The sequence below is a fragment of the Oncorhynchus mykiss genome, chromosome 7, assembly GCF_013265735.2.
Source record: "Oncorhynchus mykiss isolate Arlee chromosome 7, USDA_OmykA_1.1, whole genome shotgun sequence".
Classification (NCBI taxonomy): domain Eukaryota; kingdom Metazoa; phylum Chordata; class Actinopteri; order Salmoniformes; family Salmonidae; genus Oncorhynchus; species Oncorhynchus mykiss.
Window position 1 is genome coordinate 80,763,670 of NC_048571.1, and position 14,034 is coordinate 80,777,703.

Below are 14,034 nucleotides of genomic sequence, written 5' to 3' on the forward strand. Positions count from 1 at the left end.
TTGCTGTAAATGACAACGTGTTCTCAGTTAATTTACCTGGTAAAATAACGAATAAATAAAAAATAAAACAAATGATCAGCATTTGCCGATGTAACGTTACTGTTGGCGGATAATGTGTTCACTTTGCAAGCTACCGGTAGAAGCGTTGTACAGTTGGCTTAACTGGTAAGTAGACCTAATGCACTTTTTCTACAATCAACGTAGCGAAGTTAGCTAACGTTTTCCCCTTTTCAACATTGATTTTAGTAGCATTTAAGAATTGCTGCAGACATACATGATAGGCTACATTGACTGATGGACCACGTCTAATTAGCTTGATAGTTAGCTAGCTAATAATATATCACGTTAATATGGCTAGTTAACAAGATAACTTTCAGGGTATAAACTAGATGGCTATATCCAGATATTGTTTGATTTGCTTTCCATATACTGTAGTGGTGATGACAGTAGTCCGACTGACAACTTTACCAGGAGGATTTACCAATGTCAAGCTCTTTCTGAAAGCCTAATATCCGATGAAGCAAGATGAATTACACATATTGTTTGCTTAGCGTTACATGCCAAATGGAAAAAAATGATCAGTTGAATTTTACAGATCATGAAAACCATGCAGTTATTTGCTGTATTACTCAGATGATAGAGCTAAATGTGGAATAATCAGAAATATCTAGTTCTGACTATGTTCTTAAATGTGATAATATTAAAACCAAATAGTTATAAACATTTATTTAACAATTCTTTGAAAAGGGCACTGTAGTTGTCAATGGTTTTAGCGGAGCTGGGGGTTTCCTTGCTCCCCAGCAGCCAAGTTGACCTGCTATAAATACACACTCCGACGTCATCGGCGCAGTTTTCCTCTTGTGCGCTCATGACAAGTTTCGAACGTGAAAACGAGATTGCTGCCTAGATACCTGTAGTCGGTTGACCAAAACGGACTTATTAGACTAAGGGTAAATAGTGGAGAAAGTAACGGAAATACTATCGAAAAGGTATCCGAAGGCAGTTATTTATCCTTAAATGCTTTTCTTTTTGTAAAGTTAGTGTAACCATGCACTGTTTGAAAATATTACGGGTTACCAACGCAGCAGCTGTTGAAACTTTGAAAGACACGACTAAAATCGTTTTTAAAAAGGTTTGTTACAACGGTTTATTACCGTGTTGTCGTCGTAATGTTAATGTTCAACCGGCACAATATTTCAACACAAGCTCAACAGATCAGCACCGCATCGGAACAACCTCAGACATGGACCACGTGCTTTCCAAACTGTGAGTTTGTGTTTTTATTATTCCAGTTCAGACAGTTCATTTGTGTTATGTATTGATTGGCAGATATTAATTTACTGTGTGTTTGCGTGAATCACATTTAGGCCTATGTTATTGTATATTCAAAACATGGCTTGTCTCCATTCTCCTCAATCATCCATTACTCTTTATAAATAGCCAATCAAGTTGTGTATGTCTGTGTTGTTTAAAGCTGACAATTTCCCTCTTCACTGTATGTATATGTAGGAGCAGTGGGAAGGGTCTATTCTCAGAGGTAGAAGATATGCTCTTCTACACCATCACAGAGGGTCAGAAACAAGTCCCCGTCTCACACTTTATCTCTGTGAGTAAGTACACACATCAGTTAACCTATACAGGAAAGAAGAGTAGGTCGTAAATTAAATACCTTACTCTGTCACAACCCTCCTTGACAACAAACTCTCTCTCGATCTAGACATACAGCCACAAACACAAAAGCACATTCTTGTTCTCTCGCTCCCTCTGTCTCGCTCCCTCCCACACACACACACACACACAAAAACACTGAAGAACAGACATTTATTTGCAAATAAAGATACAAAATCTGTCATAAGAGATGATCTATGAGACTTGATGTAATTCTGCTCTCACTCAAACTTCGTCTTTCCACCATTTGAGCTATACTTACTCCAGGTATGCTGAGTGCAAGGGTTATTGGAGACTTGGGGCCACCAAACTGCCACCGTGGCAGTGCCAACTCTCTTTACTTTGAGGAAGTAGGGTAATTATGTGCTAGAGAGGAAGTAGGGTCCTTATGAGGAATGGAGGAAGTAGGGTAATTATGTGCTATGGAGGAAGTAGGGTAATTAGGAGGAAGGGAGGAAGTAGGGTAATTATGTGCTAGAGAGGAAGTAGGTTCCTTATGAGGAATGGAGGAAATAGGGTAATTAGGAGGAAGTAGGGTAATTAGGAGGAAGGGAGGAAATAGGGTAATTAGGAGGAAGGGAGGAAGTAGGGTAATTATGAGGAAGGGAGGAAGTATGGTAATTATGAGGAAGGGAGGAGGTAGGGTAATTATGAGGAGGTAGGGTAATTATGAGGAAGTAGGGTAATTATGAGGAAGGGAGGAGGTAGGGTAATTATGAGGAATAGGGTAATTATGAGGAATATGGTAATTATGAGGAATATGGTAATTATGAGGAAGGGGGGGAGAGGGGTAGTTATGAGGAATATGGTAATTAAGAGGATGGGAGGAAGTAGGGTAATTATGAGGAATAGGGTAATTATGAGGGATATGGTAATTATGAGGACGGGAGGAAGTAGGTTAATTATGAGGAAGGGAGGAAGTAGGGTAATTATGAGGAAGGGAGGAAGTAGGGTAATTATGAGGAATATGGTAATTATGAGGAATATGGTAATTATGAGGAAGGGAGGAAGTATGGTCAGTATGAGGAAGGGAGGAAGTAGGGTAATTATGAGGAAGGGAGGAAGTAGGGTAATTATGAGGAAGGGAGGAGGTAGGGTAATTATGAGGAAGTAGGGTAATTATGAGGAAGGGAGGTAATAGGGTAATTATGAGGAAGGGAGGAGGTAGGGTAATTATGAGGAATGTGCTAATTATGAGGAAGGGGGAGGTAGGGTAATTATGAGGAATATGGTAATTATGAGGAAGGGAGGAGGTAGGGTAATAATAAAGAATATGGTAATTATGAGGAAGGGAGGAGGTAGGGTAATTATGAGGAATATGGTAATTATGAGGAAGGGAGGAGGTAGGGTAATTATGAGGAATATGGCCATTATGAGGAAGGGAGGAGGTAGGGTAATTATGAGGAATATGGTAATTATGAGGAAGGGAGGAGGTAGGGTAATTATGAGGAAGGGAGGTGGTAGGGTAATTATGAGGAATATGGTAATTATGGGGAAGGGAGGAGGTAGGGTAATAATGAGGAAAATGGTAATTATGAGGAAGGGAGGAGGTAGGGTAATTATGAGGAATTTGGTAATTATGGGGAAGGGAGGAGGTAGGGTAATTATGATGAAGGGAGGGGTTAGGGTAATAATGAGGAATATGGTAATTATGAGGAAGGTAGGTAGGGTAATTATGAGGAATATGGCCATTATGAGGAAGGGAGGAGGTAGGGTAATTATGAGGAAGGGGGAGGTAGGGTAATTATGAGGAAAATTGTGATTATGGGGAAGGGAGGAGGTAGGGTAATAATGAGGAATATGGTAATTATGAGGAAGGGAAGAGGTAGGGTAATTATGAGGAATATGGTAATTATGAGGAAGGGAGGAGGTAGGGTAATTATGAGGAAAATTGTGATTATGGGGAAGGGAGGAGGTAGGGTAATAATGAGGAATATGGTAATTATGAGGAAGGGAGGAGGTAGGGTAATTATGAGGAATATGGTAATTATGGGGAAGGGAGGAGGTAGGGTAATTATGAGGAATATGGTAATTATGAGCAAGGAAAGACATGCAACAAGTGAGGCGTACATCGAGTACATCCCTTGTGCAAGCTGACATGGTGTTCATTGCAAATTGAATTGCAGTGTTTTGACATAGACAGTGCAACTATCAGGAGAAAAATAATATTCAGCATAGCATACTTTCCAATATAGATGTCAAGACAGGCCAATGTACTGTAGTCCCCTATAGTAGGTTATAGATAGTCATATCCATATGAATTTTCTGAATAGATAACAAATAGCTGTTCAAATGATACATTCCGCTGATATGTGATTTTACCTAGTTAAATAAAGGTTAAATCAATAAAAAAAAACAAATTGAGTGAATTGACTCTTGAAACAATAAGGTGTATCGTGGAACATGGCTATTTCATTATGTTATTTAAATTAAATAGTGTCCATGTCTCCAAGCCTGATGAAGGAAGGAATGTGTCTAAAGATTACCCTGCAGAGACCAGAGAGACTAGAAATAGGTTGTAAAGATGACCCTGCAGAGACTAGACAGACTGGATTAGGTTGTAAGGATTACCCTGCAGAGACTAGATTAGGTTGTAAAGATTACCCTGCAGAGACTAGATTTGGTTGTAAAGATTACCCTGCAGAGACCAGACAGACTAGATTAGGTTGTAAAGATTACCCTGCAGAGACCAGACAGACTAGATTAGGTTGTAAAGATTACCCTGCAGAGACCAGACAGACTAGATTAGGTTGTAAATATTACCCTGCAGATACCAGACAGACTAGATTAGGTTGTAAAGATTACTCTGCAGAGACTAGACAGACTAGATTAGGTTGTAAAGATTACCCTGCAGAGACTAGATTAGGTTGTAAAGATTACCCTGCAAAGACTAGACAGACTAGATTAGGTTGTAAAGATTACCTTTGCAGAGACCAGACAGACTGGAAAATATTGTAAAGATGACCCTGCAGAGACTAGATAGAATGGAATAGATTGTAAAGATTACCCTCGAAAGACTAGACAGACTAGATTAGGTTGTAAAGATTACTCTGCAGAGACTAGACAGACTAGATTAGGTTGTAAAGATTACCCTGCAGAGACCAGCCAGACTAGATTAGGTTGTAAAGATTACCCTGCAGAGACTAGACAGACTAGATTAGGTTGTAAATATTACCCTGCAGATACCAGACAGACTAGATTAGGTTGTAAAGATTACCCTGCAGAGACCAGACAGACTAGATTAGGTTGTAAAGATTACCCTGCAGAGACTATATTAGGTTGTAAAGTTACCCGGCAGAGACTAGATTAGGCTGTAAAGTTAACCGGCAGAGACTAAATTAGGTTGTAAAGATTACCCTGCAGAAACTAGATTAGGTTGTAAAGATTACCCTGCAGAGACCAGCCCGACTAGATTAGGTTGTAAAGATTACCATGCAGGAACTAGACAGACTAGATTAGGTTGTAAAGATTACCCTGCAGGAACAAAACAGACTAGATTAGGTTGTAAAGATTACCCTGCAGGAACTAGACAGACTAGATTAGGTTGTAAAGATTACCCTGCAGGAACTAGACAGACTAGATTAGGTTGTAAAGATTACCCTGCAGGAACAAGACAGACTAGATTAGGTTGTAAAGATTACCCGGCAGAGACTAGACAGACTAGATTAGGTTGTAAAGATTACCCTGCAGAGACTAGACAGACTAGATTAGGTTGTAAATATTACCCTGCAGAGACCAGACAGACTAGATTAGGTTGTAAAGATTACCCTGCAGAGACCAGCCAGACTAGATTAGGTTGTAAAGATTACCCGGCAGAGACCAGACAGACTAGATTAGGTTGTAAAGATTACCCTGCAGGAACTAGACAGACTAGATTAGGTTGTAAAGATTACCCTGCAGGAACAAGACAGACTAGATTAGGTTGTAAAGATTACCCTGCAGGAACTAGACAGACTAGATTAGGTTGTAAAGATTACCCTGCAGGAACAAGACAGACTAGATTAGGTTGTAAAGATTACCCTGAAGGAACTAGACAGACTAGATTAGGTTGTAAAGATTACCCTGCAGGAACAAGACAGACTAGATTAGGTTGTAAAGATTACCCGGCAGAGACCAGACAGACTAGATTAGGTTGTAAAGATTATCCTGCAGATACCAGACAGACTAGATTAGGTTGTAAAGATTACCGTGCAGAGACTAGATTAGGTTGTAAAGATTACCCGGCAGAGACTAGACAGACTAGATTAGGTTGTAAAGATTACCCTGCAGAGACCAGACAGACTAGATTAGGTTGTAAAGATGACCGTGCAGAGACTAGCCAGACTGGAATATATTGTAAATATGACCCTGTAGAGACTAGACAGACTAGATAAGGTTGTAAAGATTACCGTGCAGAGACTAGACAGACTAGATTAGGTTGTAAAGATTACCCGGCAGAGACCAGACAGACTAGATTAGGTTGTAAAGATTACCCTGCAGAGACTAGATTAGGTTGTAAAGATTACCCGGCAGAGACTAGACAGACTAGATTAGGTTGTAAAGATTACCCTGCAGGAACAAGACAGACTAGATTAGGTTGTAAAGATTACCCTGCAGGAACAAGACAGACTAGATTAGGTTGTAAAGATTACCCGTTAGAGACTAGACAGACTAGATTAGGTTGTAAAGATTACACTGCAGGAACTAGACAGACTAGATTAGGTTGTAAAGATTACCGTGCAGAGACTAGACAGACTAGATTAGGTTGTAAAGATTACCCTGCAGAGACTAGACAGACTAGATTAGGTTGTAAAGATTACCCTGCAGGAACAAGACAGACTAGATTAGGTTGTAAAGATTACCGTGCAGAGACTAGACAGACTAGATTAGGTTGGAAAGATTACCGTGCAGAGACTAGACAGACTAGATTAGGTTGTAAAGTTTACCCTGCAGAGACTAGATTAGGTTGTAAAGATTACCCGGCAGAGACTAGACAGACTAGATTAGGTTGTAAAGATTACCCTGCAGGAACAAGACAGACTAGATTAGGTTGTAAAGATTACCCTGCAGGAACAAGACAGACTAGATTAGGTTGTAAAGATTACCCTGCAGGAACAAGACAGACTAGATTAGGTTGTAAAGATTACCCGTTAGAGACTAGACAGACTAGATTAGGTTGTAAAGATTACACTGCAGGAACTAGACAGACTAGATTAGGTTGTAAAGATTACCGTGCAGAGACTAGACAGACTAGATTAGGTTGTAAAGATTACCCTGCAGAGACTAGACAGACTAGATTAGGTTGTAAAGATTACCCTGCAGGAACAAGACAGACTAGATTAGGTTGTAAAGATTACCGTGCAGAGACTAGACAGACTAGATTAGGTTGGAAAGATTACCGTGCAGAGACTAGACAGACTAGATTAGGTTGTAAAGATTACCCTGCAGGAACTAGACAGACTAGATTAGGTTGTAAAGATTACCGTGCATAGACTAGACAGACTAGATTAGGTTGTAAAGATTACCCTGCAGAGACTAGACAGACTAGATTAGGTTGGAAAGATTACCGTGCAGAGACTAGACAGACTAGATTAGGTTGTAAAGATTACCGTGCAGAGACTAGACAGACTAGATTAGGTTGGAAAGATTACCGTGCAGAGACTAGACAGACTAGATTAGGTTGTATCATCATTCAACTATAACATGGGGGTTTTGTATTTCAACATGTGATGAAATTATCCCCCTAAAAACGAACTTGTTAAACGAAATAATCAATTGTAGAAGATGTCAATGATAGTCAAAGCTCTGATTTGATCTGTGTTTTATATTGCACCAGCACTACTGCACTGTTTCAATCAAAACACTTGCAACAAGTGACTCAAAGCATACCCAAACCAGCTTCAATCCAGCTTGGACAAAGAAGGGTATCAGTTACTCAACTTGCAACAAGTGACTCAAAGCATACCCAAACCAGCTTCAGTCCAGCTTGGACAAAGAAGGGTATCAGTTACTCAACTTGCAACAAGTGACTCAAAGCATACCCAAACCAGTTTCAGTCCAGCTTGGACAAAGAAGGGTATCAGTTACTCAACTTGCAACAAGTGACTCAAAGCATACCCAAACCAGCTTCAGTCCAGCTTGGACAAAGAAGGGTATCAGTTACTCAACTTGCAACAAGTGACTCAAAGCATACCCAAACCAGCTTCAGTCCAGCTTGGACAAAGAAGGGTATCAGTTACTCAACTTGCAACAAGTGACTCAAAGCATACCCAAACCAGCTTCAGTCCAGCTTGGACAAAAAATGGACATCAGTTACTCAACTTGCAACAAGATTGGTGTATGTCAGTGGGCCTCAAGATGAGTTAAAGTTAGTTCATATAAATTTAGTTCACATCCAAGTTCCTCGCATAACAGTATTAATAACTTTGTGAGATGTGGACTCGACATGACCAGGCAGAATGATTTACAGTACACTGTAAATTAAACTGCAGTATAGCTTTGCTGTATGGCTTCGCTGACAACATCATTCCTTTCTCCCCAAACAAATCTTTGTGTTGTTAATTTATTCATCTATTTTATCGTCTTTTGTTTACTTGAACCGCTTCATTGTGTTGTTTTTACTGTAACATGTCTTGTGACTTTATATACACTTTAAATAACGTTTGATTTGATTTGATCAGGCCCTCAAGAGGACTGGTCTTATTGTATCCGACCCGCGACTGAAGGACTGTATGGACAAGCTGCAACGCTCCGTATCGGAATCCTGCCATGACGCCATGATGGACCGGGAACTCTTCCACAAGTGAGTTGCCCAGCTTGTCTCCTTGTTGGATTTAGACGTTCCCACATTGCTCCATACCCCTCCCTCTTGTCCCTGACCCCTCGATGTTTGCAGATCTGAAGGGTCTGGATAGGTACAAGCAGTGCATTGTTGGAGCTTCCACCATATTGCTTACAGCTGGTCTGCATAAACCGAGGGTAGGTCCAAGGGTGGGGGGGGGATTTGGGACCTGCTTCTAGAGCCACCTCTACCTGTCTCCACCTCTCTCCACCCCCTTCTACCTCTATCCATCCCCTTCTACCCCTCTCCACCCCTTTCTACCCCTCTCCAACCCCTTCTACCCCCCTCTATCCCTCTATATACCTCTCTCTACCCCCTTTCTACCCCTCTCCACCCCCTTCTACCCCCCTCTATCCCTCTATATACCTCTCTCTACCCCTCTCCGCCCCCTTCTACCCCTCTCCACCCCCTTCTACCCCTCTCCACCCCCTTCTACCCCCCCTCTACCTCTCTCTACCCCTCTATATACCTCTCTCTACCCCTCTCCGCCCCCCTCTACCCCTCTATATACCTCTCTCTACCCCTCTCGCCCCCTTCTACCTCTCTTTACCCCTCTCTACCGCTCTACCCCTTTCCACCTCTCCTTACCTCTCTCTACCTCTACCCCTCCACCTCTCTACCCCTCCACCTCTACCCCTCCACCTCTCTACCCCTCTACCTCTCTACCCCTCCACCTCTCTACCCCTCTACCCCTCTCTACCCCTCCACCTCTCTACCCCTCTCCACCTCTCTACCCCTCTCCACCTCTCTACCCCTCCACCTCTCTCTACCTATCTACCCCTCCACCTACCCCTCTCTACCCCTCTCCACCTCTACCCCTCTCCACCTCTTTAGCCCTCTTTGCTTCTGTCACACAGTCATCACATTTCCATCTCCTCTTACTGCCAGGTGCCATGGTAGAGTGAGTCTATTAATACCCTGACCCCTTCAGCATTCCAGATTATTAACCCAGAGTTTGTTGTAGGCTTACTCACTCACTCACTCACTCACTCACTCACTCACTCACTCACTCACTCACTCTGAATTTAATTAAGTGCTTTATTGGCATGGGAAACATATGTTAACATTGACAAAGCAAGTCAAGTAGATAATAAACAAAAGTGAAATAAAAAAATAAACAAAGGTTAAAAAAAATTAACAGTAAACATCACAGAAGAATAAAGACATTTCAAACGTCATATTATGTCTATATACAGTGTTGTAACGATGTGCAAATAGTTGGGAAGGGAAAAGGTAAATATGGGTTGTATGGGTTGTATTTACAATGGTGTTTGTTCTTCACTGGTTGCCCTTTTCTCGTGGCAACAGGTCACACATCTTGCTGCTGTGACGGCACACTGTGGTATTTCACCCAGTAGATATGGGAGTTTATCAAAATTGGGTTTGTTTTCAAATTCTTTGTGGGTCTGTGTAATCTGAGGGAAATATGTGTCTCTAATATGGTCATACATTTGGCAGGAGTTTAGGAAGTGCAGCTCAGTTTCCACCTCATTTTGTGGGCAGTGAGCACATAGCCTGTCTTCTCTTGAGAGCCAGGTCTGCCTACGGTGGCATTTCTCAATAGCAAGGCTATGATCACTGAGTCTGTACATAGTCAAAGTTTTCCTTATGTTTGGGTCAGTCACAGTGGTCAAGTATTCTGCCACTGTGTACTCTCTGTTTAAGGCCAAGTAGCATTCTAGTTTCCTCTGTTTTTTTGTTAATTACTTGACACATTGGAAATAATTATCTTTTTGTTTTCTCATGATTTGATTGGGTCTAATTGTGTTGCTGTCCTGGGGCTCGGTAGGGTCTGTTTGTGTTTGTGAACAGAGCCCCAGGACCAGCTTGCTTAGGGGACTCTTCTCCAGGTTCATCTCTCTGTAGGTGATGGCTTTGTTATGGAAGGTTTGCAAATTGCTTCCTTTTAGGTGGTTGTAGACTTGAACGGCTCTTCGCGTGTATTATTTGGTGTTTTACATTGTACATTGAGGATATTATTTGCAGAATTCTGCATTCAGAGTCTCAATTTGATGTTTTCCCATTTTGTGAATTCTTGGTTGGCGAGCGGACCCCAGACCTCACAACACTCACTCACTCACTCACTCACTCACTCACTCACTCACTCACTCACTCAAACACACATGGCTCCTCTCTCTGGCATTTACTCTTCAAGTCCTTTTAAGAGTTAGCTAGAGGCAAAAGTATATGTGCTCTCAGTCCACTGAGGGCTGAGGGACAGTGGGCTGAGGGACAGTGGGCTGAGGGACAGTGGGCTGAGGGACAGTGGGCTGAGGGACCGTGGGCTGAGGGACAGTGGGCTGAGGGACAGTGGGCTCAGGGACAGTGGGCTGAGGGACAGTGGGCTGAGGGACAGTGGGCTGAGGGACAGTGGGCTGAGGGACAGTGGGCTGAGGGACAGTGGGCTGAGGGACCGTGGGCTGAGGGACCGTGGGCTGAGGGACCGTGGGCTGAGGGACCGTGGGCTGAGGGACCGTGGGCTGAGGGACCGTGGGCTGAGGGACCGTGGGCTGAGGGACCGTGGGCTGAGGGACCGTGGGCTGAGGGTGGATACGGGTAGTCTTGTGTGGGCTAAAGAGCAGAGTACGACTCAGATGTATAGGTGCCAGCTGCCTTGGTCCTTGGGCCTACACACACACACACGCGCACACACACACACACACACACACACACACACACAAAGTACATTTTGATTGGAATTAAATGTAACCCTTAATCAGTTGACCTGTGACAGCTTTGTGTTTCAGCTATGGCTATGCATGTCCTTTCATTACAATTCAGTTAAAGAGTGAATGATTGACATCTGGAGTGGACTTTGACAGTCCAGGCATCTTGATCTCGTGGGGAAAACCAGTGTTCCTTATATCTGCCAGGTAGTCGACACTCTTAGAAAAAAGGGTTCCAAAAAGGTTCTTTGTCTGTCCCCATAGGAGAACGCTTTTTGGTTCCATGTAGAACCCTTTTTTTGGTTCCATGTAGAACCCTTTTTGGTTCCAGGTAGAACCCTTTTTGGTTCCAGGTAGAACCCTCAGTGGAAAGGGTTCTACATGGAACTCAAAAGGGTTCTACCTGGAACCAAAAAGGGTTCTTCAAATGGTTATGCTATGGGGACAACCAAATAACCCTTTTAGTTCTAGATAGCACCTTTTTTCTACTGTAGCAAGAAAACGAATGTGAACCCTTTGGAATTACCTGGATTTCTGCATAAATTGGTCATAAAATTTGATTTAATCTTCATCTAAATCACAACAATAGACAAACCGTGTGCTTAAACTAATAACACACAAATGATTGTATTTTTCTTGTCCGTGTCGAATACAGAATTTAAACATTCACAGTGTAGGTTGGAAAAAGTATGTGAACCCCTAAGCTTTTGGAGAAGTCATTAGCCAATTGGAGTCAGGAGTCAACTAACCTGGAGTCCAATCGATGAGATGAGATTGGAGATGTTGGTTAGAGCTGCCCTGCCCTATAAAAAACACTCACAAAATGTGCTATTTGCTACAGAGTTTGCTATTCACAAGAAGCATTGGCTGATGTGAACCATGACTCCAACAAAAGAGATCTCAAAAGACCTTGACTTGCATAAAGCTGGAAAGGGTTACAAAAGTATCTCTAAAAGCCTTGATGTTCATCAGTCCACTGTTAGACAAATTGTCTATAAATGGAGAAAGTTCAGCACTGTTGCTACTCTCCCTAGGAGTGGCCGTCCTGCAAAGATGACTGCAAGAGCACAGCGCAGAATGCTCAATGAGGTTAAGAAGAAGAATCCTAGAGTGTCAGCTAAAGACTTACAGAAATCTCTGGAACATGCTAGCATCTCTGTTGACGGGTCTACTTGTGTAAAACACAAAACAAGAATAGGGTTCATGGGAGGACACCACGGAATAAGCCACTGTTGTCCCTTTCATAGCGCTACTGGCAAAATATTCTGTGGACAGATTAAACTAAAGTTGAGTTGTTTGGAAGGAACACACAACACTATGTGTGGAGAAAAAAAGGCACAGCACACCAACATCAATACCTCATCCCAACTGTGAAGTATGGTGGAGGGAGCATCATGGTTTGGGGCTGCTTTGCTGCCTCAGGACCTGGACAGCTTGCTATCATCGACAGAAAAATGAATTCCCAAGTGTATCAAGACATTTTGCAGGAGAATGAAATTGAAGCTCAACAGAAGTTGGGTGACGCAACAGGACAACGACCCAAAACACAGAAGTAAATCAACAACAGAATGGCTTCAACAGAAGAAAATACAACTTCAGGAGTCCCGACCTCAACCTGATTGAGATGCTGTGGCATGACCTGAAGAGAGCACTTCACACCAGACATCCCAAGAATATTGCTGAACTGAAACAGTTTTGTAAAGAGGAAAGCACCCAAATTCCTCCTGACTGTTGTACAGGTCTGATCCGCATCTACAGAAAATGTTTGGTTGAAGCTATTGCTGCCAAAGGAGGGTCAACCAGTTGTTAAATCCAAGGGTTCACATATTTTTCCTAACCTGAACTGTGAATGTTTACACGGTGTGTTCAATAAAGACATGAAAACGAATCATTGTTGAATTGTCTGTGTGTTATTAGTTTAAGCAGACTGTGTTTGTCTATTGTTGTGACTTAGATGAAGATCAGATCAAATTTTATGACCAATTTATGCAGAAATCCAGGTAATTCCAAAGGGTTCACATACTTTTTCTTGCCCCTAATCATATGTGTTTGTTTTCAAGTGCAACATAGGTTGGGGTAGGAAATAATATAGGGAGCATCGAGCGGCAGGTAGCCTAGCAGTTAGAGCGTTGGGCTAGAAACGAAAAGGTTGCTGGTTCAAATACCCGAGCTGACAATCTGTCAATGTGCCCTTGAGCAAAGCGCTTAACCCTTATTTGCTCTTGGGGCGCAGTGCTATGGCTGACCCTGTAAAACAAGGCTGTTAATAGGATACATAAGGAGTATCATTAGCCATGTGTGTCACAAAGAATGGTGTTTACATTCTCACATAGCTCCGCTGAACCCTAATTTCCACAACAATTCAAACCACTTATCAGCACCAAGTCTAGTAGGCAAACAACAACAGAAAAGAAGGTCAGACGTCATAATACAGTCATGAGCAGCAGTCCATCCACCGCCTCAGGGAGTGTCACCACTTCAAAGCAAACATCTGGGAAAAGTTCATCTCATTCCACAGAACTAGTTTTCTAGAATGCTCTAGAACTTGTTCAATGACCGGGTTTCTGTATTGATGATCTAATACTGTATTGTTTGTTGTACCAACCCTCAGGTGTGTAGGTGGGAACATAGTGCTTCTGATCCAGGCCTTCAGAAAGAAGTTCATCATCCCTGAGTTTGAATCCTTCGTTTTAAAAATAGATGAAATCTACAACACCGTTCAGAAAAACCACAGCGGACATGTGAGTAGATTTGTTTCCACTTTTCATGTGTGTCACTCTTCTCCATCTGTCTCTCACTGGCTCTCTTTTTTGTCGTCTGTCCTGTTACTTTGTCTTTTTCTCTGATATGCTTTCCGTCAACATGTGTCTGTTGTAGAGG

At 42.3% G+C, this 14,034-nt stretch overlaps 1 protein-coding gene across 4 annotated transcripts in view; it reads left to right on the forward strand.

Moving 5' to 3' along the window:
* Window positions 1-14,034, forward strand: part of LOC110528580 (glutaminase liver isoform, mitochondrial) — a 29,844-nt gene continuing 15,810 nt past the window's right edge. The window contains exons 1-5 of one of the 4 annotated variants that reach the window (XM_036984192.1): window positions 1-165; window positions 1,207-1,266; window positions 1,510-1,606; window positions 8,328-8,449; window positions 13,766-13,895. In XM_036984192.1, the coding sequence (XP_036840087.1) occupies window positions 113-165; window positions 1,207-1,266; window positions 1,510-1,606; window positions 8,328-8,449; window positions 13,766-13,895 (462 nt within the window). In that variant the 5' untranslated portion in view covers window positions 1-112. Of the gene's footprint in view, window positions 166-203; window positions 1,267-1,509; window positions 1,611-8,327; window positions 8,450-13,765; window positions 13,896-14,034 lie in introns of those variants that run through there. The other 3 variants (XR_005052677.1, XM_036984193.1, XM_036984191.1) reach the window with 3 other exon arrangements.